Below are 24776 nucleotides of genomic sequence, written 5' to 3' on the forward strand. Positions count from 1 at the left end.
ATTCTTTCCCTCTGTCCTGTCCCAGTATCTGTAGAGCTAAGTGTTCAGCTACTTTACCTCTACTATACACAGTCCAGCTTTAGTGTAAAAGTGATGAACTAAATGGTTCCAGAGAAAAGCACAAATAAACATACGGACTTTGAGACATCCAGGAACCCACTGCAGAAACCATGTGTGCACGTGGATCCTATTTTGTGTGGAGCTGCGGAAGTAAACTGTGACTGCCAGGTTCTTGTGCAGAGAGTGAGGCACTGTGATTGCTGTCAGTGTTTCCTGTGCGGGGCAGTCTTATCCAGATGACGAAGAAGTTAGCAAAAAACGAACGTTAAAAAAATATTACAAGAAGAAAGAAGGACAGAAGAAAGGAATAAAGGAAGGAAGGTTAGGGGAGTAAGAGCAAGAAGAAATTGCATTGTCCATCAGATGAAATACTCCCGTTTGCACTCGCTCACTGTGTTCTGCAAGTCAATGTCAGCTTTAAAGGAGCTCTCGAGGTTTTCCGGGTATTCCTTCTCCTTTGTCTGGCTACTTCGATGTGCTTGTTTGTGCTGATAGAGGAACCTGCTCATGATGGCAATGATGCAGATGATGATGAATATCACAACTGCTATTACACCTGAAGAGGGGTAAAAAAGGAAGGACAGAAAGAGTAAAAACCAAGCCCCCAGTTACCACAAAAATACATTACCCAAGTGCAACAGCAAGTGGGTATGATACATGACGGATAGGTCACCTCAGCCTGCACATAGCCACCTGCCTCGATTACCCCCTCCCTGCTAGTTTATCTCTGTTTTGTTACCTTCAGGAAGACTTAAAGCAGCAAGCATTGATGTAATTGACCTAATTTCAGTCAAGTTCTGCTTTCACTAGAAGTAAAGTTGGATGTGTTTGTTTTTAGAAACCTGGATCCATACTCTCATACAAATTCCAGCTTTGTTGTACTTCCTTCTGTGTTATCTCTGGAAACCTTGCATGAGCCTTGTACACTTTCGTTTATAGCTTCTAGATACCATCAAAGGTAGCTCCCTACAGGGCATCCTCTAACATAAACAGAGATAAATTGCTTTCCAGGTTGTTAAAGGAAAATGAAAACCATACATGAAGCTATGAGGACAACTTTCCCTAGTATATAAATGCTTGCGTATGACGCAGCGAGTTGCATTACACCACCAGCTTACAAAGAGAGAGCTCAAGAAATGCAGGATATGTGAATGCCGTGCTGAGGCTCTCATCAGAGTGGTGTGTAAAGCCATTACTAGTCAGCTGGGTTTTAGATCACAGAATCATATGGAATCAGAGAATGGTTGAGGTGGGAAGGAACCTCTGCGGGTCATCTTGTCCAAATCTCCTGCTCGAGCAAGCAGATAGACAGAATTTGGTTATATTTTGAAGACTCAGGTGCTTTGACGATCCATGACGCCTTTTTTTGGGTGACATCCAACATCATGTGCCGCCACTACTGGCTTCATCCATAATGCAGGTGTCTATCTAGGTAGCTTGATACAGACATGTGCTAATAAATACAGCAAATACTAGACCTGCATTAGATTAGAAAGGATTTGAACTGGATTTTATGGGTCCCTGATTTAAAGTATCCTAGACGTTTGCCCTGACAGAAATATTTTTCAATTGTAATCTTTAAAAATGAAGTTACCTCCAATCACAGCTGAATCGCTTCTGACTGCATTGGTGAGAGGCTCTCTTTCATCTGTCTTCCCAAAAGGATCTGCAGTTGGTTAAACAAAACAGGACTTATTTTCTGTATCAACTATATTCAATTTCTCTGAGGCTTAGACACAAGCAGCCTCTTACCCTCATGAATTCTAATCTGTTTTCTAAAGATGTGATTTGGGGGGTTGGAGAATTGAACCAGGAACCTCTATGAAAAATAAAGCGAGCTTGCAGGACAATTTTCTTCACCATCTTCAGGAGCAAAGTCTGTTAAGCGTATATTTAAAAGGAAACAGAAAGGCTCACGCTAACATCTCAAGGTGGTGTCTCAGTTTACTGGTAGAAGAATCAGACACATTTGAACTAAACAGCCCACTGGCAGCTTTTCTCAGTCTGAGTTTTTGGGGTTTTTTTTGGGGGGGGGGGGGGGGGGTTGTTGGGGTTTTTTTTTTTTGGATACCTAAGAAACACTATCAGACAGAAGCGAAAGGAAAGGAAGATTAGACAGATTTAGACCTGACCTACATCTGTAGATGGAGATATACAAATCAAATTCAAACCCAAATTCAAGACAGCTTCTTGGAAGGGATGGTTTTCTCTCCACTGCAGAAATGCACTAGTCAAACTGGATTCAAAAGAGAGATGGATCAAAAATGAATTCCTGCATTAAAGGGTCCTCGATGCTGGGGCTCTCTTGTGCCCTATCTACAGATGATGACTGTTGAAACACTGGGCCAACCAGCGTGTCTGCTGGCTGTTCTGAATTTAGATCCAAACCTGAGAGGTCAAGCTCTCTCTGAAGTCAGTGAAGTTATAGCAGTGTACCTGCTTTAGTCCTGCATGTTGCAGAAAATGGCGTGTCTTCTACTGCCCGCTGAGTACAGCTTTTCTGCACCCTCACATTTTTTTTCCTTCCAGCTCACCCTCCCCTTTGACAAGATCCCTCTCTGTTTCTCCTTTAAAGCCTCCAGGCTATCATACAGGGGACGCACACAGGAGTTACGGATGACTGTCTCTGCTGTATATTACACTGCTTTGCCAAACTGATCCTTCCAATGTAAAAGGTGGAACCCTAACTGAGAAATTTGGTGTTGCAAGGTATATTGGAACTGCACATCTTTGCCTTAGCAGCTGACTCAGCCACATATTGATATCTCATTGCCCAAGAAAAAGATTTTTATTAAAACAAGCAACAGTTTCATGTTTGTGTATCAGGAGGTACTGAATTTGTAATGATGGTGGTTTTGGGCTATTTAGGTTCTTAAAAGGGGCACTATTTTCCTTATTCTCTACATCACTGATTCAAGCCTCAAAGATGTGCAGAAGGCATCAACCTCGAAGAGGCTTTCATGCTGTAAAAGGTGCAACTCTACTGCTAGTTTTAGGGGTGGAATGATTCCTCATCATGCACACCCATACTGAAAACTCAAGGTTCCCCATATCTGCAGCTCACTGATGGAGGTACAGGCACGAAAGGGACTTTTGGGGCCAACTGAACTCCTCCAGTACACCGACTATCGACATGAATGGTAACTCACTCTGGACACTCAAATTGAGACATCCTTACAACAGGCCCCTTGCTTGGATATCGGCTGCCCAGAGTGGTGTTGCCAAGAAATAAATAGTCATGTCAATGCTTCACCTCATTTACTACATGTGTGGGACTGGAATGGGGATAAAATTGTTGTTTTACACATAAATACAGACATGGCATCATCAAAAAGGTTAGGTTGGAAGGGGAAACCTGGAGGTTGTTTAGCCTAACCTCAAGCCTCTGAGCCTAAGCAGGGCCAAATTCGAAGTTAGATCAAGGTTGCTCATAATTACAATCATCATGGGCAGGTTCCTCTCCTTTATTTTCAGTATCTCAGAGTCAGTTATAGAAATGAAAACTAGTAGGCTCTTTTTTTTCAGTTGAACCGAGGAAAAGAACGTACAGATACTTTATACCCTAAAAAGGCTGTCAAAGATGGACAGTGTGATTTGCCTACTTCTTTCCACAAACTACAAGAGGGGAGTAATCATTATTCTAGACTCAAGATGATTTAATTTTCAGATACTGGAAGTTTGGTGAGATATTTTCTACACCACCCCTCATCTGGCACCAGTGAAATCGGTTACAATAAAAATTCACATCTGTTAAACGTCACCCCTCCTGTACTAGAGAAAAATCTCCATCTGGTATCTGGTGCATGGTGTAAGTCAAACAGAACCATGAAAGACTATTAACTATGTAAGAAAAAAGCATGAAATTAAAAATCTACCTTAAAAATTATATAATGCCTCATTCATGCCCAAAAGACTACTGTAAGATTGGACACGAAATGCTGTTAAAGCTCCACCACTATTTGTTGGCGACTGTCACCAGAATTTAAGCACTGAAAGGAAACTAGAGCAAACGCTGGAGATCAGTTTCAGAATGGAGGGCAACATACACAGGGCTTATGCATTATGTTTTGCCTGAGAAATAAAATCAGGATACAAGGAGAGGAGGGATTGTTACAGTGGAGCAGATGGCATGTGACAGCAGAACCATCTCCCGTGGGAACACAATAAATTCTGAAGCCAAGAAAAAGCAACACTGTGTCTCTAATATGAGACCTTAACAGGACATCCCCCTCCTTTTAGATAAAACTGATGACATTACAGTGTGCCTCACTTGAAGCCAGAAGCATCGCTGAGGTCGGAAGGCCCCTCTGGAAACCTCTAGTCCAAACCTCTACTCAAATCAGGGTCTATTACAGCAAGTTTCTCAGGGCTGTATCCATTTGCGTTTTGAATATATCCAAGGATGAGGACTTCACAACCTCTCTGGGCCTCCTGCCACCTTTGCTAGATTTCCTGCTCATTGGGATGGACCATTCTTGGTCTTGGAGGAGTGATCCTTGAACCAGCTCTCCTGGACCCCTCTTCTCACCAGGGCTGCATCTCATGGGATTCTTCTAAACAGATCCACAGCCAGGTCAAAGGCTGTTCTCCTGAAGGCTGGGGTTGCAGTCATGCCTTCTGCTTTTTTCCCTTCCTATCAGGATCCTGAACTCCATCATCTCGTAGTTGCTATAGCCAAGGCTGCCTTGGCATACCCCTGGCCAGTTCCTTGTTTGGAAATTTCAGGTCCAGCACAACTAATACAGTGAGACCTGGACTTGCACTGTTTAACTTGCCTTTCAGAAGCAACATTTTTCTGTGCAGTTTCTTGCTTACGAAATAACGTGTTTGGCATTTTTCACTTTAAATGGATGGAGCCCAGCTCTTCAGCTGGAGCAGACAGACAGCTCAAGCCGACCATTCACACAGCTGAATCGGCTCAGGCATTTACAGTATTTTAAGATGAAAAAACAGCATAGTGAAAGTCCATTATCTCTATGCCATCAGTGTAGTGTTCAGAATACCAAAACCTGTACATGTGCCTCAGCAAGGCACCTTTAATTTTGTGTTTCTTAATCAGAGTGAGTGTGTACAGAAAACTGAGCCATGAGCAAACGGATTTTGTTCCCTATCTGTCTGCTAGGAAACCTTCTTGAAGCCAACAAGTATTCCGCTCTAAAGGAAAGGGCTTCAATTGTTTTCAAGTTATAAATATAGAAAGTTTTTTTCACACATTTAAAAGAGATTTCCTAGAGGGCTTTTTTGTTGTATCTGTACATTAGAAAATCGACAGAGACATGTACAGTCAACTTTGAAGTTCTATTTTTCTTCTCAGACACTCAATAATAAACTGGGAACTGATGAATTGAGATATGAGCAGTAAATTTGAAAGTTAATCTTTAACTCTGTCTTCTTTTTATTTCTTAAAATGTGTCCTTTCCATGTGTAAATGTAATTCTCAAGTACATCTATACAAAGTATAATTTGCAACAAATTGGAATCCTTTTTTAAGAAGAGCCTACCGCCCCGTGCCCCTACTGCAGCATATAAAGACATGAAGCCTCCAGAACTAACTTGTTCTGAAGATCTTATTCTGGCTTTAATCAAATCCAGTGTGAATAGGAAGGCAATAGTGTCAGTTAATTCATCACACTGAGAGGAAATCATATTTTAAAGCACAGAGTGGCAAAGACAGGGATGAGCTTTCCTAATAATTCTGCATTTCTGATGTAACAGTGCTTAACCTTGACAATAGAGTGCAACTGATTGTAGGTCCAAAGATACTACATTCTGCTCTGTGTTCTGTCCTGCAGTTCTGAGCCTCAGGTTTCACCACTTTCTAAACTCTTCAGAAAAATTGTATCATCGAGGTGACAGATCACAGGGCAAGGAGTTCATATTTTCAGTCTTATTGCCCATTCGGTATTTACAAGACACATTTCTCCTGTGCGTCAGAGCAGATACCCCAGACAACCCTGGGCGGTGAGCAGGAAGCCGGGGGGTGGGGAGACGCGCGCACACACACTGGCAGCCGCTCTCCACAGTGTAATCAGCAGCCTTTTTCCCTATGCAGAATGCTAATAGCATCATTTGTTTTCTGCTGAATATCTTAGGCAGAAGCTGCAGGAAATGGGGATTTGATGCAAGTACAAATGTCAAAGGAATCATATTATGCTCTAAAAAAGAGTTTTATTAGTTATCAAAAAAGATAAAGTGGCTTCATAGGTCAAGGGGCAAACAACAGCCTTTAATTTGTACCCCTTTCTGGTCATTAAGATTTCTGCCACATCCACTGGTGACTAAAGCAGCAACTTGATTGCCCCTGTTCCTGGTGACAACACTTCCAGCTGCTCTGAGTTATTTTCCCTGCATACAAATTCACATATGCAAAATACTTGAGATTCCCATAGGACAGTTCCAGGACTGCAAAAGATAAACGAACTATTGGGATCATCTTACTGGTACTGCTCAAGCAGTGCTCCTTCTCTTTAGCCTGAGAGAGTAAGTACAAGCACTTAATGGAAGTCACACACATGTGTCAAGGGGTTTGTACAAGGACTTGTTGTTCGTTTCTGCTAGGGTGGGAACAAATTTGACTTGTTTGTTGAATGACTCCTATTGCTTCGTCACCACTGGGATACGGATCTGCGTAACACTTATGTTCTCCTTTGAGATCTGCAGAGCTGGAGCTATCTAGGGTGGACAGGCACGGCAGATCAGGTGCATAGCCATACTTCCAGTGCTGTTTCCACTATGACTTTGGGACTTGTTTTGATTCAGGCATGTTGTAGGCAAACCAGGAACTTAGTCAGAAGTACAATGGTTTTTAAAGGGGCCTTGGCTAATCCTAATACTCACCCTCAACACTCCTGAGAGAAAAGGCAGCTTCCCAGTTCCAATATTTATACAATCACAATTGCATTACAGCAAAAAGGAAGGAATTCTCACTCTACAGTATCCTTTAAATTCCCCATTCCCCTCTTGGCAGAACATACCTGATGAGGAATATATCGTGGTGACCGTGTTCACATCAGCTTCCATTACGGATGCACAGCTGGATTCAGTCAAGGAGCCTTTGACAGTCACGGGAGCAAGGCTGGGATGGCGTAAGGCAGCTTTCAGGGGAGCAATGTGGTTGTACTGAACAGAGGACAGGCAGCCAGTGAAACCATAGGCATTTGCTTTTGCGACTTCAGGGTCCAGCGACAAACTCTCTGCAATTCAACAGAAACACACTCTGGGCATTATCTGTTTTAGGAAAGGATTAATAAAATGAATACCTATTTGCCTTACCTACCCGTTTTACTTCTCTTCATCCCATCTCAACTGTTCAGGTTCTCCTTCAGCACCCTACAAGTCCTTCCTAGCCTGACCCATGTGGTTTTGATCCCCAGCCCTTCCTCTACACTGCTACTTCACTGAATCAAGTTGGCTGGGGATAAAAGCCTGCATTGTGCTTCTTTCCTCATCCACCTTCTCTGCTCTCTGGACAATATCTAACACATCACAGGTGCTAACCATGGAAATACCAATAATAATAATAAACAGTAAAAACAGCAACACTGAATATCAAGATCCTAGGGATGATGTTCGTTAACTTCTTTTGCATCTGTTAACAATATCAGTTTCACAGATACGGACCAAATCTTCAAGGCATTCTACCTCCTGCACTCTGTTAATGAAGGAGCCTGCTGTCTATTGTCTGTCATACAATGCTTCAGACATCCTAATATCCAATGGCTTGCTCATTTGGCTTCCACCCTTCTGCACAGCTTATTTTTCAACTTACTTACCTGATGCACTTAATCACGTTTCTACATATTTATAATCAAGAGTTCCTGGGAGTCCTCCTAGTTATGAGCCAGGCTCTCACCCTGCTACCCCATTCCGCTAATAAAATAAAAAGCAAAGCTATACCTTTTTTAATCAAAACCAAAACAAGACCAAATATCTCCATGCTCTTTTCCGGCCTGAAGCTGAGATAGCGCAATTAATTTATCTGTTCTTCTGTGTTCATTTAAGGTTCACAAAGAGAATGCCAATTCAAAGTTAAGTGCTTTTCATTTAGTTCCAAATGTTTTAATATCAAAGATTGTTTGGCAAAGTCAGTGAAGGACAATGAAACCATCTTCTCTTTCCTCCAAGCTCTCATTTATTTACTTTCCAGAAATGGAAATTCATACTGCTCAGAGGTCTGTAACATGAGGCACCTTATATCTAGGTCAATCAAACAAGAAAAAAACCCACAAACGCACAGATATACAGCAGCAAAACTTATTATTTTAAGTCTTAAAAATTACCAGTTAATGATAAGAACTGCAGTGAAAGTTTTGGAAATTCTTCCAATGACATTGGAAAATAAGGATTCCCAGCTTTTCAAGTTTATTTTCAAAGCTTGAAAAGGTAAGATAGTAAACTTTAAAATGAGGTTCAATTTTTCCACTATTATCCGAATACAACGATTTTACTAACTCTCAGTCAAAAGGATTTAGGAAAACAGTAGACCTTCTTTTCTAACTGACCTTTCTATCTGAATTACATACACTTATGTATAAGAAAATCTCAAAACTACCCCAAACGCATTATTTTGGTGCTCAAGACCTGTGAGCATTATGCCATGCAGTCAAAGGGAATTAGCTGAGAAAGATTTCCAATTGTGTTGAATGCCTTCATGGAAGTGCAGCGCGCAAGAGTTTGGCTGCTTCTCAGCAAAGCAAGGTACAGTGTCAGCTCGCTCTCCAAGGGGTCCTACAGGAGGAACGCTCAGTCTGCAGAGCTGTCACGGGGACAGCCTCTGGGCTGTCAGGAACTGCAAGAGAGAGAGGTGGGAAAGCAAACAGAGAGGCTTTGCCACTGGAAAAACTGTAGCTTTACAGAGGTTCACGTTTGCTCTTCTCCAAGTGTGTAGGAATTGGATGCATTCAGGTTTTTAATGAGATTTTGGCAGGGGTATTATAAAACACACAAAGGATTGTTTCCAAGTTTCTGCAAGAAGAATTATATAAAACTAAAAGACCGATTTACAGTATTTGCCATCTTTCTTGAATTTATAAAACCCTTTGTAAACACTGCTACTCTCAGCCTTTCCTGTTTTCTTAGCTCTGACACAAAAGGTGGATTTGTTGGCATCTTTTAGACATCAGGCAATCTAAATTGCTCTGTTCTGCCCCAATGTACAAAAGGTAAAGCCTAAGAAATAATGAATTCCTTTTTCATGGTACAGTAGTTCGAAAAGTCTAAGATACAGTACTTCTGAAGGCTTTCTTAAAAAGTTAAATTAAGGGCCAATTCCACGAGTCTTTTGTCAAAAGAAGTTTTGCATGAGCTAGGAGATTTGTTGTTGAAAGGCTTTGAAATTTGAAAAAAGAAGAAATCAAAGAGCAAACCAAAACCACCCCCAGAGTCCTCTGATAAACACCCCACGTGCACAGTTTGCTTTATTACACGGCTTCAGGTGCGTGCCTCATGTCCTCCCGAAAGTGGGGCTGTCACTGCTCTCCACAGCAGACCTGCACAACCTGGATGTGAACGACGTGTGCTGCTCTCTGGATTCTCAAGCGGAGAACATAAATCTGTGATTATGACATGGTTACCTCTGCAAAAGGTTTATTAAAGGCCACTCTGTCACTTCAAGTCTTTAAATCACGATAAAATGGGGTTTTTTTCCAAAAGTATTCTCACTACGTGACACAGCGCTCAGTAGGAGAAGCAACTTGGTTCTGCCAAGGTCTGTTGAAGCAAGGTCATAGGGAACATCAGTGGCCTTCCTCTGACCTGCCTATGCTGTGAATCTTTCGTGCCTTTGACTGGAAAATGACACTGGATCGCTGCTGGTGGCTTGGTTTGGTCCTCTGACATTTTAGCGTTGCATTTCTGTTGTCGGTACTGGAGATGGAGTTACTTTGGATAATTTCTACATGGGGGATGAGAAGGCAATCTTTTTCAGCCTGTAATTTAACTGTTCAATTCCCACAACTGAAGTTTACCCCTATTTTTAGGAAGTAACTTCTAAGCTTTGTCGGCTGAGTGGTGCATAAGTTGGTCTGGCTTCTTGCTGGGTCCCCTAGCTGCTACCTGGAAGCTGTCTGCGGTGTCACAGCTCAGCAAGTTTTGTGTCCATTTTGCCTCCCTGTTTTCCATGTATTTGCAATGGCTTTCTGTGTTTAAACTTTATCGATGGTATCAACATAATTTATGTGCTGATTCGTTCCCTTTCCTGTAAACAGACACCCTGACCCACTGCTGTTTCTTTGTGCAACTCTGCCACATACGACACACCTGTTTTAAGATCTTAAATAAATAATTTAACGTCTTGATGTCTTATCAATGGGGAATTAATTCTCATCATAAATAGAATTCCACTGGAATTCTCTAGGACCATGGTAAACGATAACTAATGCAACAGGTAACTGTCATCAAAGAGAAACAGAAAGTTGCGTGCAGGCAGAGTGCTCAGAAGACCCTTCTGTTCTAAGATACCACTGTGAAAAATGAAACCACAAACACTATCCAGTATCTTCTTGTTCTTTCTTGATAAACATCAATTTCATGTCACTCAGAAACTTTACTCTGAGGCCAAAGTTTACTTGTGTGCTCACGTCTGCGAAGGCCCCACCATGGATTTCCTGAATTGAAATTTATGTTTACTCTGAGAGCAGACATAGCCTTTTTTAAGATGTCTGTTCCCTAATTAATTAATTAATCTAAGTGAATCGCTGCTAGAAGCACAAAGGGTACTTTACCCTGTATGCTGAAGCACTGGTTGCCCTTTTCTTTGAGTCTGAGAAATAGAAAGATGCTTTTTGTGGGAGATAAAGTCTATCCATCACCTCATTTTGCCAAGGTGCTGAACAGCGCTGGCAAGATTACTTCTTGGGTGTTGCCAGTAGATTTGAGCCCCTGGCCTTGGAGTACAATGCTTTTGTAGTCTCCACTCTGCACCTAATCTCAGAAGAGCTGACTAGCAGCAACTGTGTAGTTACCTCGAAAAATACACTCCTATGTCCTTCAACCACCTCCGTAAACAGTGATGATGCTAATCATTAATTTAGAAAGGGCAGAAGCCTATCTTGGATTAGACTGGAACCCACAAAAAGGCATCTTTGGAATAATCTCATTTCCTGGTGTGAGCCTTCCACAAAGGCAGCAGAGTGAACAATCCAGGAATTTTTCCTGGTTAGAATAACTGAGCTCAACTCGTTTGGCTCTTGCTTAAGAAAAAGAGGAATTTGAGCAGGAGGCAGGCTCTGGGCGATCAATGCACCTCTGAGACACTTCTGAAAAAGCAAGGGACAGCAAGAGCAAAGTGAAGAGACATTCTGTCACAAGTTTTCCCAGGAACGAGCAGAATGTGCCCAGATTTGCTTGTCAGAAATGGAACATTTCATGCCAAGTGGAACATTAGAGAATTTTTGTTTCATTAGGCTTAGCAGAGGTAATTTCAGACATGCATTTAGTACGTTTTCTTAAAGACAGTTTGTCATCAAAAATGAAGCCCTGCTTGAATTGCAATGTGAAATTTGTTGCATGTCACCATTTTTGACATTTGAATCCTAATCTGTCACAACAGCCAGCCCTACGTGTGATTTTGCATGGGCTCAAAATACAATGTATAAAAAGAAGATGGAGAGACAATGTGCAAAATAATGCATACTTTTATCAGGAGCAGATGGTTCAAATCACCTCAAGTAGCAAGAATTCAGAGTAAAAATGGAATTTCTGGATATAAGTAGATGACCTTGGACATTTATTTAGGCAGTATTATCACCAAGAAAACAGGGATTTGAGCGTGGTGTTATGATCACATGGTAAACGATACTGCTGGGGAAAAAGTCTGAGAAGATTCGGTGTCTTTTTGATAGAAACATGATGGCATTACTGGCTTAAACCCTGGACTGCTTGAAGAGCCAGAGTTTGAATATTTTAACTGCTTGGTCCCAAATGCCTCTCCTCTTTTATTGTAGGTCACACTTCCATTTTCCTTAATGTTTTACTAGCCTCCTAAGAGGAAAACCACCGACTTTTAAAGGTGCTCAAGAATACAGCCATGACATCTTTTTCCAGGATATGGTCCTTCTAACAAATAGGTATTTTTAGGGCAAGAAGAGTCTGCAGTAAAGAACTTTGCAGTGACGAGAAGGGTCCAGCCAATATCTCTTGCAGCCATGGCTGGGCTGTATTGTTTAAAATGCTGGGGCACAATATTCCGAGACTGTGACTTTAAAATTCTAAGGTGAATTGTGATCTTGTGAGCTTAAAAAAGGAAAAAACTACTCTGACTTTCCACAAAAAAATGGACTTGAGTCTTTTCCATAGAAACTCTCTTAAAGGAGATGCTTTTTTAGGGAAGCTTTTGTATCTCAGAGTTAATGCCAACTTATTCCTTCTGATTTAATTATCTGTTATCATCTCCCCCAGGATAATATCACTCTTGGATGAATTGCTCTGTGATCTCTTCAGTGTACAGATTCCATTTTCTTCTTGTAAGCTTTTAACAAGAAAAGCTACTGCAGAAATCGCAAGAATTGTACTGCACCTACATAATGATTTTATTAAAATTACCTTCCAGATAAACTTTCTTCTACGTACATTTTATACCAAAGCTGAATGATTCAGTGGAAAGCCTCCTACAACTGGAGTGTGTTTTAGCTGAGGCTTTCAGAGATAAAAGATATCATGATCATGTGCTAGACCACACCGTTCTGTACATGGCCAGTGCGGGGAGGTCTGCTAATTCCTCACTTGGAAGACACGAGTATATTAAGCCAGCATTAATGGGTGCTCAAGAAACCTCTGCAACATTGTCTTCAGAATACTCCCGAATCCCTTCCAATGCTACCCTTTTACTCCGGTGCCACTACACAGCTAGTATATTGAATTGCTCAGAAGTAAATACGCACTCCATGAGATTCACTTCTCTGCACCAGTGACTATTTCTCCAGGAACTAAAATGGTGAAAGATTTAGACATGTTGGGGCACACTGAGAAGTTTTCAAAGATTTATTAAGGTCATCTCCAAAACAAATAAATGAGATTTTCCATTGGGATAGCAGCTTTTCCAGGACAAGACCTAAACATATGCAAATGTGTCTCTGAGATCAGAGAATTACAGAATAATTTGAGACACACCTCTGAAGGTCATGCAGTTCAATCCCTTGTTCAAAGCGGAGCCAGCTTCACAGCTCGGTCAGATTGCCAATGGAGCACGTGTGGTTAAGTACAGCAGCGTGACCTCTGAAAGGAGCACTGAAAGTAAATGAACTGGGACTCTGGTTAAGATTTCACTGAGGCTTTGCCATAAATTGTATGACCCACTTGGGGTCTGAATCCAGTACTCGCTGAAGTTCATGGAAAAAATCCCAATGATACTGATGAGTTTTGGATAGGTCCTTTTGTGTCTTGTCGCTATATTTGTGAAGTAAAAATGACAACAAACTACAGGATAATAATATTTTTCTGTGTCTGTTGGATACAGTGAGGATGAATTCAACAAACGTCCGTTGGCTACTTGAATGCTGCTTCTTTTTACTCCTTTGTCTTCAAAGCCACACTTATATTTAGATTGATCTTTCTAAAGAAGCTATATGGCCCCATTACTGTGGATCAGAACAGTGCACAGCCTTTAATGCTTTTATCCTCCTAGCACCCCTCTGATGTAGGGATGTTCTATTATCCACGCTTTACTGATAGAGAACAGAGATAGTAAAGCTCAGACTGGTTCCAGGGGGAATAAAATGCCTGCTTACCTTTATATCTGCACATAAATGGCTTGCCCAAGGTCATTCAAGCAGTCTGTGGCAGAGTGAGTATCCCTATGTTTTGAATTCCAGGTGAGCCTCCTCTGCCTTAAATGGAGGGCTTTTTCCCTGGAATTCAGAGCTGAGTGTAGGGCAGGCATTGGAAAATATAGCAGATTTGAAAAGCAGGAAAACATATCAGAGTTTAAGTAGCCTTTGACACACTGGAAGCATAATGGGACTAGGGGAGAGGGGTAGGGAGGAGGGAAGCACTATTATTTAAAAACTGGTCATTGTATAAACGTGCACTTTTCAAAAGTTCCAGCTGTGCTAAAATGGTTATCGTAAGAAAATCTGGCGAGGAAGAGTTTTCAAGCTTTTATAATGTCCTGCTGGAAGCTCTCTTGGAGATTTCTCAGGCAGTGGGAAGTGAATGATGGAGTCGAGAAGGAGGGCAGTATAACCAGCTGGTTACGCAGCCAGGACGAGGCTGTTAGCGCAGGCAAATGAACCGGTGTGGCAGGAAAGAAGAAGAGAGACACGTTTCCAGAGAGTACAGCATGGAGATGTAGGACACGTAGAACAGAAGTGTTCTCATATGGTTCTACTTCAGTGGACACTTTCACGTTCCTAAGGAATGCCTTCGGTTACCTAAATCCCAGCGGCATCCAAGCCAAACACTACAGGAAGTCTAGGTCTACTTGGGAGCATCACATGCCTCTGGAAGGTTATGCTTTCCTGAGGGGATGAACAATGACAAAGAAGAACTTGGAGGATGTTGGTTTTGGTCACCAGTATTCACCTTCTGGTGAGCCATCGTGACAGAAGCTATAGTTGACATTTCACCCATATAACAGCATAATGATGTATGGATGTGGTAATGTCAGTTCTACATTCCTAAAATGACAAGGGCCAGCTCGCCTCTCGACAGAACAGGCAATACTCTTGACCTGGCAGCAGTAGGGATTTTTGGGTTTCTGCTGCCCCTATTGGACAGTGTGCAACCTGCGTCAGCTCGGAGATGATACAAACTTGGGAAGTGAAGCTGATAGACCGGTGGGTTGTGCCACCATTCAGAGGGACACTGACAGCTGGAGAAGTGGGAAAACAGCGACCTCACGAAGTTCAACAAAGGAAATGCTCGTCTGCACTGGGGTTAGGAAGAGCCCCATCCACCAACGCTGGGATGACCAGCTGGAAAGCAGCTTTGCAGAGAGAAAGGTGACCACGAGCCAGAAATGTGCCCACGCAGCAAAGGCAGCCAATGACATCCTGGCATCCAGGGTAGCCTTGGGAAGAGCACTGCCATCAGACAGAAGGTGGTGATCCTTCCCCTACGCTCTGCATGAGTAACACTGCTGGAGTGCTGGGTCCAGTTCTGGGCTCCCCCGAGGAAGAACGACATGGACTTACTGTGAAGTACAGTGAAGGGCTGCAAAGATGATTAAGGGACTGGAGCATCTTTCATGAGGAAAGGCTTTATAGAGCTGGAAGTGTTCATCCTGGAAAGACGACTCAAGGGGATTTGTGATTCTGTGAGGGCACAAGGACTCTACTCAGCACAGCTACAGCTATGGGATAAAAACTGGAAAATGAAATCCTGACATAGAGGAAAAAGTTTGCAGAAATTTACTTAACAGGAAGAAGCAACCAGAATTAGGATTAGGCTGGAATTAAAGTGACTTACTGGGACGCATTGTGTGTACAGCAATAAGATCTCCCACCATCTGAACGGACAAGCTTATGGCTTTAGTGCCATAACTGAATATGAACTATATGCTTATTAGTAGTAGTATTACTAAAACAAAATACCAATAAACTTTGGGGCAAGAGAGAAATAACAGCAGGATATATGCATTAAAAGCTGTCTGGAGGCAAGTCTGTGGTGTTCAGTGGAACTGAATGCCAGACCTCTAGAGATACATCTGGATTTTCTGGCTTTGCAACAACATTATACTTGTCAAGTTAATCATATTTTTGTGACTAAATCTAGTTTCTCTTCCTGATGTTGAGCTGCACCTTGTCAGCTTGCTGGCTACGTGTTTCAAGGTCTTTGTGCTATGTTCCATCGGTTAGAAAAGCCTTGATTTATTGATTTGGTATCTATAGCTGGAGCTTTAGGTAGAGGTCATGATAAACAGAGCAGTGTTCTTTCAGGTTTCCAGCACTACAGCTGGCCATTGACAAACTGAGATTTTTAGCTTAGCTATGGCTTGGGCTGAAAAGTGTCAACTCCCCAAACCTGTCCACAAAGGCTTGGAGGATTGCTGCATTCTGAACAAAGATTAAATATAATTAAGGGGAAAATCAGTTCCTGCCCTTAATCTACTTAGTAAAACATGATGCAGAACGCAGTAATGTCATTATACACCATTATGTTGCACAAGCAGACACTATAGAGGATGTCTGCAGTTTCTATCTAGGTACTATTAATAAAATATATAAAACTGTAATAGTGAAGTAGAGGTCAGGCTTGATATGGAGGTCCAGTTCTAACAAAAGACTAAAATGTCTAAAACCAAGGAAGAATTTAGAATCTTACTGGGAAAGAATAAGACTCTTACATACTTGACAACAAAATAGACGAGTTCTACTTTCAAAACTTCCAACAGAATTTTCCTGGTCTTGTTATGGCTTTGTAGTGTAGAGGGGTAAAGTTCAAGAAGGTCCACGCAGGGAGCATGCGGAATTATGGCCTCAGGGCTATATGGAATCTAAATATTCCTTGCAGAATTCAAATGGAAAAGGACTGGGAATGAAAAAAGGGTAGAGAGGAGGAAGGCTCACAGTGCTGTTCTTATCATTAGGAAACAGAGATGGCTTGAGAGGAGCAAGCTGTAGTCAGCAAAACGGTATCATCAGGCTGAGATGCCACCCTCGGCAGCCACAGAGACACCATGAATCGCTTTACGGGAGGAGCAATGGGAGAAGTCGATATCGCTATCAGTGCAAACAACTAAAGCTCCAAATTTCTGCTCTGATGAGATATACAAATAGGAGTGCTGGAATACACCAGGCCAACTCTTACAGCTAAGCCCGCCAAAAAACCCCCAATCCTATTAAAAGCCCACCAAACAGCACAGGTTAACTCCAGCACTGTAACAACTGATGAATCAGGAATATTTTTAGTAGCACTTACCTGTGACCTTGCCCAAGGTGAGCGATTTGATGGCCTTAAAATCAATCTCAGAAAAGTTGTGTTTGAGTTTGAGAACTTGATCAACCTGGAAGAGGTCAATAAAATTAGCTGATTATAACAGCATGCTGACACCCCGAGATCTCTCCACACTGCCAACTTCAGGGAATGCTCTCAGCTGCAAACCAGTTAATTCTACCCCCAAGCGTGATTCAGTTTCTAAAGATAGCAAAGTGAATGTGCTTTGATTTTAGCATGAGAAGCTGAAGGTTCACCAGAATAGTCACATAAAGGGCTTTGAAGAAACTCCCCCTGCAGAAAAGCTTAAAATATTTGACACTGAAATCCCCCTGCTTGCCCAAATCCACATCTAGTCACTTGAGGATGCACCCAAAAGAGGCCTTTCTAGAGACGTATTGTGAAGAATTAGTTCTGCGTAGAAAACCACAGTGCAGAAAACAACAGGGCACTGGTACTTGAGGAAAACCCTGGCTTTTAGCACAAACCTCCTTCCTAGATAATCAGGCCTACCCGCCCTGGCCGCGCTGTATTACCATTTTACCACACAGGCACAGAAACTGCAGAGGAAGGAAAAGCTGCGGCGCTCCCCGTGTTTCCCTCTCCTCATTCTAGTCCTGAGAACACGGCTTCTCTGCAGACTGCCACACCTCCCTGTTCACTGACTGCCGTCCAGATCCAGCCAATTTGTTAAACTGCTATAATTAGTCTCGGAAGGAAAGCAGAATGAGCAGTAAGATGGTCGCCCTCCTCTCCCTGCCCCGGAAAAGCAGGCAATGCAGGAAAAGGCGGCCGAGGATGGCTCTTGCCTCATGAGGTTGCAACATTCATCGTGGCTTGCTTCAGGCAAGCGGACGGGGCATCGCCACGCGCGTGGCGGCTGCAGCCTGCGTCCCCTCGGCTCCTCCTTCTCTGTGAGAGGGTAAGGCGGCCGGGGTTTCATTCTCCCTTGGGGCACACACCTTAAACGAAATTACACTCCCAGGTTCTCATTCCTCAGTTGTTTTTCTTCCTATGGCAGCTTTTTAATGATCTGTACTGTGTGCTTCCTCTGGGACTACAGGTCACACAGACATCCCATCCCAAAGCCCCAGAACCACTCCAACGGTCCAGATGCACTTCCGGCAAAGGTGTGTCCTAACTCACAGACTGTCAGAGACAAGGGAGGGATCACTCAGCGGAAAACAGCACGGTTGGGCACTCTGAAGCAGGGTCTGGATGGAGCTCTGATCTCACCTACGGGGCCGTTCTGCTGCGGGACCAGCTTTGGTTGCACCAAACCAGTGCGAAACCTCTGCCTCCGGCTGGCGATCAGGCACTGGAATGAGCGTGACCGTCGGTGGCATGGCGCATTATTTAACACTCAGCATCAGCCGTGGCATACCTGAACAACAAGCTCTCTGCCCTCTCTGTTAATCTTCACACGGTGCAGCTCCCGGTTGGCAAAATTTCCAGAGTCAATGGTGAAAATGAGGAGTCCATCCTTACTCAGCTTGTATCGGACCTGTAAACTTCCTTAAAAGCAGAGCAGAATTCTATATATAAAACCTGTGCTCATAATGAGATACTGTTCAACATCTTTACACAACGTGTAACTCATTTCTTTTTATTACAGTGGAGTAACAAGGTTAAAAAGTCAAGAAAGAGGTTGAAGAGAAATGGAAGCGTTTAAACTGTAATGAGAAATGCGAAAAAAATAATGCACTAGAAGAGTTTTCCTTCCAAGTGGCTAACAAACTCCGTTACGGAGAATCATAACCGAATGGAGTCACTCAGTGTATCAGAGGCGAGCGTGTCTGTCTGCAGCTCGGGCTGCACGCTGCCACGCGGGCTGATGCACATCACCCTGCTAAGGACCGCTTCCAGCAGAGGGCACGCGGGTCTCGCACTGTTCCGTTAAACTGACGCCGGTGGGTTTTACTAGTCCTTTTCATCACGAGGCAACGGATGATGCAGAAGAGAGTGACAACTCTGAGAATTATAACTTAATTTCAAGCATTTAAAGGCCCAGGCTCATTATAATTTATATGCAATACAAGAAAAGATATATTGTAAATTATTATACAGAAAAATACTTTTGCTTTAGTGTTCTAACGTATTTGAAGAAATAAATATAATTCACATGAAAATGAATGCCAAACGTGTCTTTCAGTCTTTGTATAAAGAAAAAGCACTGTGACTTCTGATAAACAACTGTACCATAACAAATCAAAAATGCACAAGAAATCCAGTATGAATTTTAATCCTTCCACAAATGACTGCAGGGAAAATATATATTTATATACACACATATATATAATTTAAAAGGAAAAGAACCCATTCCGATAAAATCCTTTCAAGGTTACTTTTCTGGGAATTAAGAAGCAGGGATAACAAAAATTCTCTGAACTTTTGGAGCTCTTTTATGCATCAGCAACCAAACTACATGGAACAACAATGGTACCATAGAGTTAAAAAGCTTTTTGGTGGCTACTTTGTTACTGTCTCCAAGGAGAAAGCGAACTCCAACAGCACCACATCTCTGAGAAAAGTGTCCTTCACCTTCCCTGTTCTGAAAAATGTAATAAACCGCCCCCCCCTGCCCCATCTCCTTCGAATTCAGTGTTTCTGGTGGCACGAGTTCAGACTGTTCCAAACACCCCCACATTCTGCAGAAGGCTACAGGCACACCTTACCTATGCTGAACGACAAGGCCAACTGACTGTCACCGGGGGGTGTTTCAGCGTTCGCAGAGGCATCGCCTGGGCACGCATCGCGACACCAGAGAAGCCCACGGAACCTGCGTGAGCTGCTGCAGGTGCGCGGTGCACCGTGACGTCACTCTGAGGCACCCCTGACCCCAGAAGCAGTCTGGCAGTTCAATGAGGTGAATGAGCAGCCCGTGTCAGTGCTGCAAGGCTGCTGGCAGGCCCAGTGTCAGCGAGAGAGGGCACGGGGCAGTTCTCCTTCGCTACGTCACGTGGATGTACCTGCTTGCTTCAGCCTTCCCTTGTCCCTCAGTAAGGTCAGCTCTGTTGTCCTACAAGCTACTGTAAAACCACTTTATCAACAGCTTAAAGCAACATATAAATTCCTTGCAGAGAGGGAATTTTGCCACCCCTACACAACTCACAGTGCAGTTGGTGGTCCTCCCAGGGTGGATGCAGAGCTCAGTGAAAATCATCCCTTCTTCTCCCTCACCCGGATGCTTGGCTACTCAGGCTCCTAAAAGCTGCCCTTTTTATAGCATTCAGTGTATCCCAGATGAGCACTGCCACTGCCTGAGCTTTGAAGGATAGAAACAAAGCTTCCCCAAAAATGAGAATGAACTACTAGGATGAAGGCTTTTTAGCTGATTGAGAGGGCTGCTGGATCAGGTGAGCTTTTAAAGTGAAAATAAAAAAGGAGATAAAAGGCATTTACTTTCTCACACATAGTCATGGATGTTAGAAGGGAATTTGTGAAGAGATCAAGGTCAGTAACAACTGCTCAATTATTCAGTGTGATATTATAGGTTCCGATTCAGCTGCCCCAAATCATACTGCAAAGATCCCATCCCCTCACTGCACAGCCAGGACAAGGAGCTACTGTCTATCACCATTAATGTCACACATAAAGGTCCAAACTTAAATCACAACCCCATTTTCTGTACTGAAAGAAGGATGCATCAACAGGGAATAACAGTGTAAACATCTCACAAACACTTCACGCTAGAAGTACCTGAGAAAAGAAGACCAAGTGCAAGGAAGTTAAGGGACCTTCTTCAGACCTGCGCATCAGGGCAGTGGGAGAGTTGATAAAAAATTCAAAGGTTGCCTGACCCTGCACACCACAGCTCAGGTGACCACACAGAATGAGCTGAAACGAAGATGTGACAGTGTAATGGACTGGTCCAAACTGAAAGTCATGTGCCAGCGGGAGGACTTGGTAGACCTGGAGCCTTTGAAAGGGGCGTAATGCGAAAAATGGAACAGGGCCTAAATTTGGTCTGTGACCTTGTACTAGCTGGTTAGTTTGCAAAAGTGAAAAAACTTCGCTTTCTGAGTGTTATGAGCAGAGCAGGATATAAAATACGAGTAGTACTACTACATCCAGGTAATCGACACAGCAACCAGCACATCTATGTTCAAAGACGGGCAGCAAGAAGCAATCCATCCAGGTGCTTGGCTGCTGCAAACAGGGATTTACCCCTTGACTTCATGAGAGAGGCACTGATTTTAAACCAGAAACCATCTGTTCCATTTCTTGGGAGACAAGACATGGTTCTTGACATCCATTAGGAACGGATCTTACTTTCTATAGTGGTACAATTTTACCTTAAATCATTTGAAGAGATCAGTGAACAGCATCTTATTCAAATTGCTTTGAACTCCAATGGCAACTTTTTTTGGATGGCTGCTCTTCAAAACCATCGAATTTGAGCTGGCATTTTGCCTGGGGTCAAATCTGCATTATTATAAACCAGAAGTACAGGGGCTCATCTCTCCAGAGGTGTTTTGGAATTTACACTGGTATAGCTAAGTGCTAATCTTGGCTTGCATTCAGTACCAAAACTACTGTTTTCAGAGTACAGAATAATTTATCTGACAGATTGCCATTTTGCTACTTGACAGGCAAAATAAATGGATTATTAATTAAGATTATTATTAAGAATTTTTTTTGTCCTCTGAATTTTGATTATCTGGTCCACTGACTTTTCCATCACATCAGCCCAATGTCACTAACTGCAAATAAAAATCTGTGCATAAACCAGCACTTTTCTCCCTATTCTTTACTCTCTCACTATTTTGCATCATTTTTTGCCTCACAATAGGGACTCACACTAATCATGAGCAGTGTAATTTCTGGCAGTCTTGTTGCAGTCATGCCTGTCATCCTCCTTTCAGCTCCCCGTGTCTGAGCACGCACACCTGGAGTGCCATAATGCGCAAGCAATGCACTGCCTGTTGTGTTTTCTTCCTCCTCTAATGTATGTGGAATTGCTAGAGGCAACTTCTATTAAGACCATAGAAGAGGGAGGGAAGGAAAGAGAGAGGCATCATGTTTTTGGCCTTGGGCTGGAAAATTGCACTGGGAGTATTACTCCGGCAGTACTAGGTAAGAGTAGATTCACACTTGGTTATTACAGTCATCCCTTTCAGCTTCAGATTCTGCAGATCAGGATGGAGATATGCTGTGCTAGCTCCAGAACAGTCCTAGAGGGGAGCAGGCATAGTTTAGCCACAGTGTTACCGAGCCCAGTGCGGCCTCTTTTTGCCATTTCTGGAGTAAATGAGTCCACGTGGGCTGCCAGGCTACTGCAGAGACCAGTACCAAAGCTGGCTTGCTACACAGCTTGCTACTGTGGCCTTCAGCCTGTCATCTGAAGGGCTGAATGACAACTCTCTGCTGATATCAAACAGCTACAGAGTCATTTTAACAGGATTCCTGGGGGTCCCCCTTGTGCAGAGGGAGGTTCTGAGACCAAAGGGCAGTATCTATGCCATCCCATGCTGGTGACTAGGTTAGGGATGACTTTTCTGAAACAAAACACTCCCAGGACGCTCTCTCAGTGGTGATGGAGGCCAGGGTTCGTACTTGCCGGCAGTACACTAATGACTGGTGTCAGCATAAACAACCTCCAGGCAACTACAGCACAGCACCTTCAAACTGCCTCTATCTTTTTGCTGAGTACAACAAAGTACTAGCAGCTCTTAAGTCTGGTGGTAATAGGGACATTAAACTGGTTAGAGATTTTGAGGTGTTCAGCCTGAAGAAGAAAAAAAATATTCACAAACAGCACAGTGTGAAGTACCTTGGCCATGATGTTACATATTTTATGTCCAAAACCTGTTCTGATTGAACATGTCAACAGGAGAGCTGTCCTTCTGTCGTCTGTGTCTACAGCAGGGCCGGAATGGAATGTCAGAAACATCTGGCGGCTCTGTGGCTTACACCCACTAAATTTACATTCACTCGGGACTGCCAAAGCTGGCGTTGAAAATCAAACTAATTTTTAAATCATCAGCTGGAAAAGGGAGCATGGGAAGATGTTACAGAGAGCGTTCTAGCTCAGGAAAAGACTTCCTAGCTTGAAAGATCTCACCCCAGTGCTAGATATTTGGCAAAAGGTTTAAGTAGCTCAGCAGAAAACAGACAAACAAATGGATACCAGGAATGTGATCTACAAATCCATCATTCATAAGCAAGGTCTTTGTCACACGTGTCACCAGGACCACAGGTCTTGTGTCATTTAGTCTCGAAGAACCAAACAGGAAGGAAGGGGATGACATACCCTTGGAGTCTGAGACTTCTCTGCAGGACCTTCATTTACAGAAACTGGTTTTAAATGAGTCCAGATTGAACCCAGCATCTCCGCCAACTTCAACAGCACTTTTTAATGACTTAAACTGGCTGAAGCAGCTGGCAAGACATCTTGCACCACTCGGAGATGCCGAGTTAGTTCAGGGAGCACATGTGGGTGGCACACGTAAAATGGGCGGCTTTGTCACCGTCATGTAGCGCCAGGAAAAATCATTTAAATCAGGGCAACTGACAACCCTGATTTGAGAGAAACGTTTATATATGAAATAATGAAACACTGCATTAGGAAAAGGGCCTTAGACTACCCCTGCAGGTCCGCGAGACACCCAGAAACACCGGAGTTTAGGACCAACAGAAGCTCTCACAGCTGTCTCACACTAGCAGTTGCCTTTGTCAGGCTGTAGGATGTTACCCGCAGCACCGCATTCACCCTCAGCACTCACCTGAGCTATAGCTGAAAGAGAAAATAATTAAGGAAGGCACCAATTCAACAAAGGGCAGAATATATCAGCGAGGCTACTGAAGTTGCTATTATTAAAAAAAAAAAGTAATTAACCCAGAAAGCCATTTGCAGCTCGTAAGGTGAAAATGTTTGTTCAGTCCTGTTTTCAGTCATCTCTACCACAAAATATTTCTCTGGCAACTTGCACAGCTTCTGCATGACAGTGTCCCTCTTTCTATCCTACATATTTAAAGATGAACCACTGTTTTCTCGGTTAGGAGCAGTTGGCTAAGAAACCTGCTTCTTAATTAGCAGCTTCTCCCCAGGGATGTTTACTCAGTAACTTTACTAATCAGTGGAAGGGATTCAAAAGAGCAGGGCAGCATCCAGTGGCGGTAAACTGAGGAAGTACTTGCACGCTTTTAGGAGGCGACTCTTGCTGTGCGTTTCACACGCAGAAGACATGCAAAACTGCTGGAACATGTTTGCTGATATGATTACTCAGCTGCTGCGTTTGCTTAGCTGGCACCTTTTCATAGGGTGTCAAAAAAAAAAAAGCACCCTCAAATTTTTGGTAATCTCTGATGGCAGTGGGAAAAAAAAAAAAAAGGCGCTTATTCGAATGTCTCCCACTCAGTGCTTGAGACACTCAGACTTAAAGACCATATTCAGGCCATCCTACATTTAAAAAAAATATTTTCACATTGCATTTTTTCAACTTAGGAAAAACCACACATCTAAAAGCCCCTAAAGGAACCCATCTGGAGGCCCACTAGCTCAGTTCGCTTTGCAATCCTGCTAAGCAGCTGGAGCCAGATCGAGAACGTCACGTAAACATGGGCAAATGTAGCGGGTTCCCTTATGTGACTGGCAAGTGTGTTTAACCCTTGTAGACGTCTCATGCCCACCAGCCGCCAGCTGCCTTAACGCAGGCTGACCAGTTATTAAAAAGGAACAGGCAGATGCTTCTTATTCTAAAGCTAGAAGATATTACAAATCTAAAAGCTGACCCAGAGGGCCACAGCACAGAGCGCATCATGCACAAGCTGGATGGCTTAAACACGGAGCCTATTCCAGTGCTTTTAAGGGAAACGTTTTTGTCTAAACAAAACAGCCCATGTCC

The 24776-nt window shown here is 43.1% G+C and overlaps 1 protein-coding gene across 1 annotated transcript in view; it reads right to left on the bottom strand.

The window, feature by feature from the left end:
• Positions 1-350: 350 nt before the first annotated feature.
• Positions 351-24776, bottom strand: part of CNTNAP5 (contactin associated protein-like 5) — a gene marked incomplete at its 5' end in the record, with an annotated part of 82132 nt that continues 57706 nt past the window's right edge. Inside the window, 5 exons of the mRNA XM_010151141.1 lie at positions 351-616; positions 1655-1726; positions 7035-7253; positions 16915-16999; positions 18314-18444. Of these exons, the coding sequence (XP_010149443.1) occupies positions 420-616; positions 1655-1726; positions 7035-7253; positions 16915-16999; positions 18314-18444 (704 nt within the window). The remainder of the gene's footprint in view (positions 617-1654; positions 1727-7034; positions 7254-16914; positions 17000-18313; positions 18445-24776) is intronic.

This window comes from Eurypyga helias, unplaced genomic scaffold, assembly GCF_000690775.1.
Source record: "Eurypyga helias isolate BGI_N326 unplaced genomic scaffold, ASM69077v1 scaffold1170, whole genome shotgun sequence".
NCBI classification, from domain to species: domain Eukaryota; kingdom Metazoa; phylum Chordata; class Aves; order Eurypygiformes; family Eurypygidae; genus Eurypyga; species Eurypyga helias.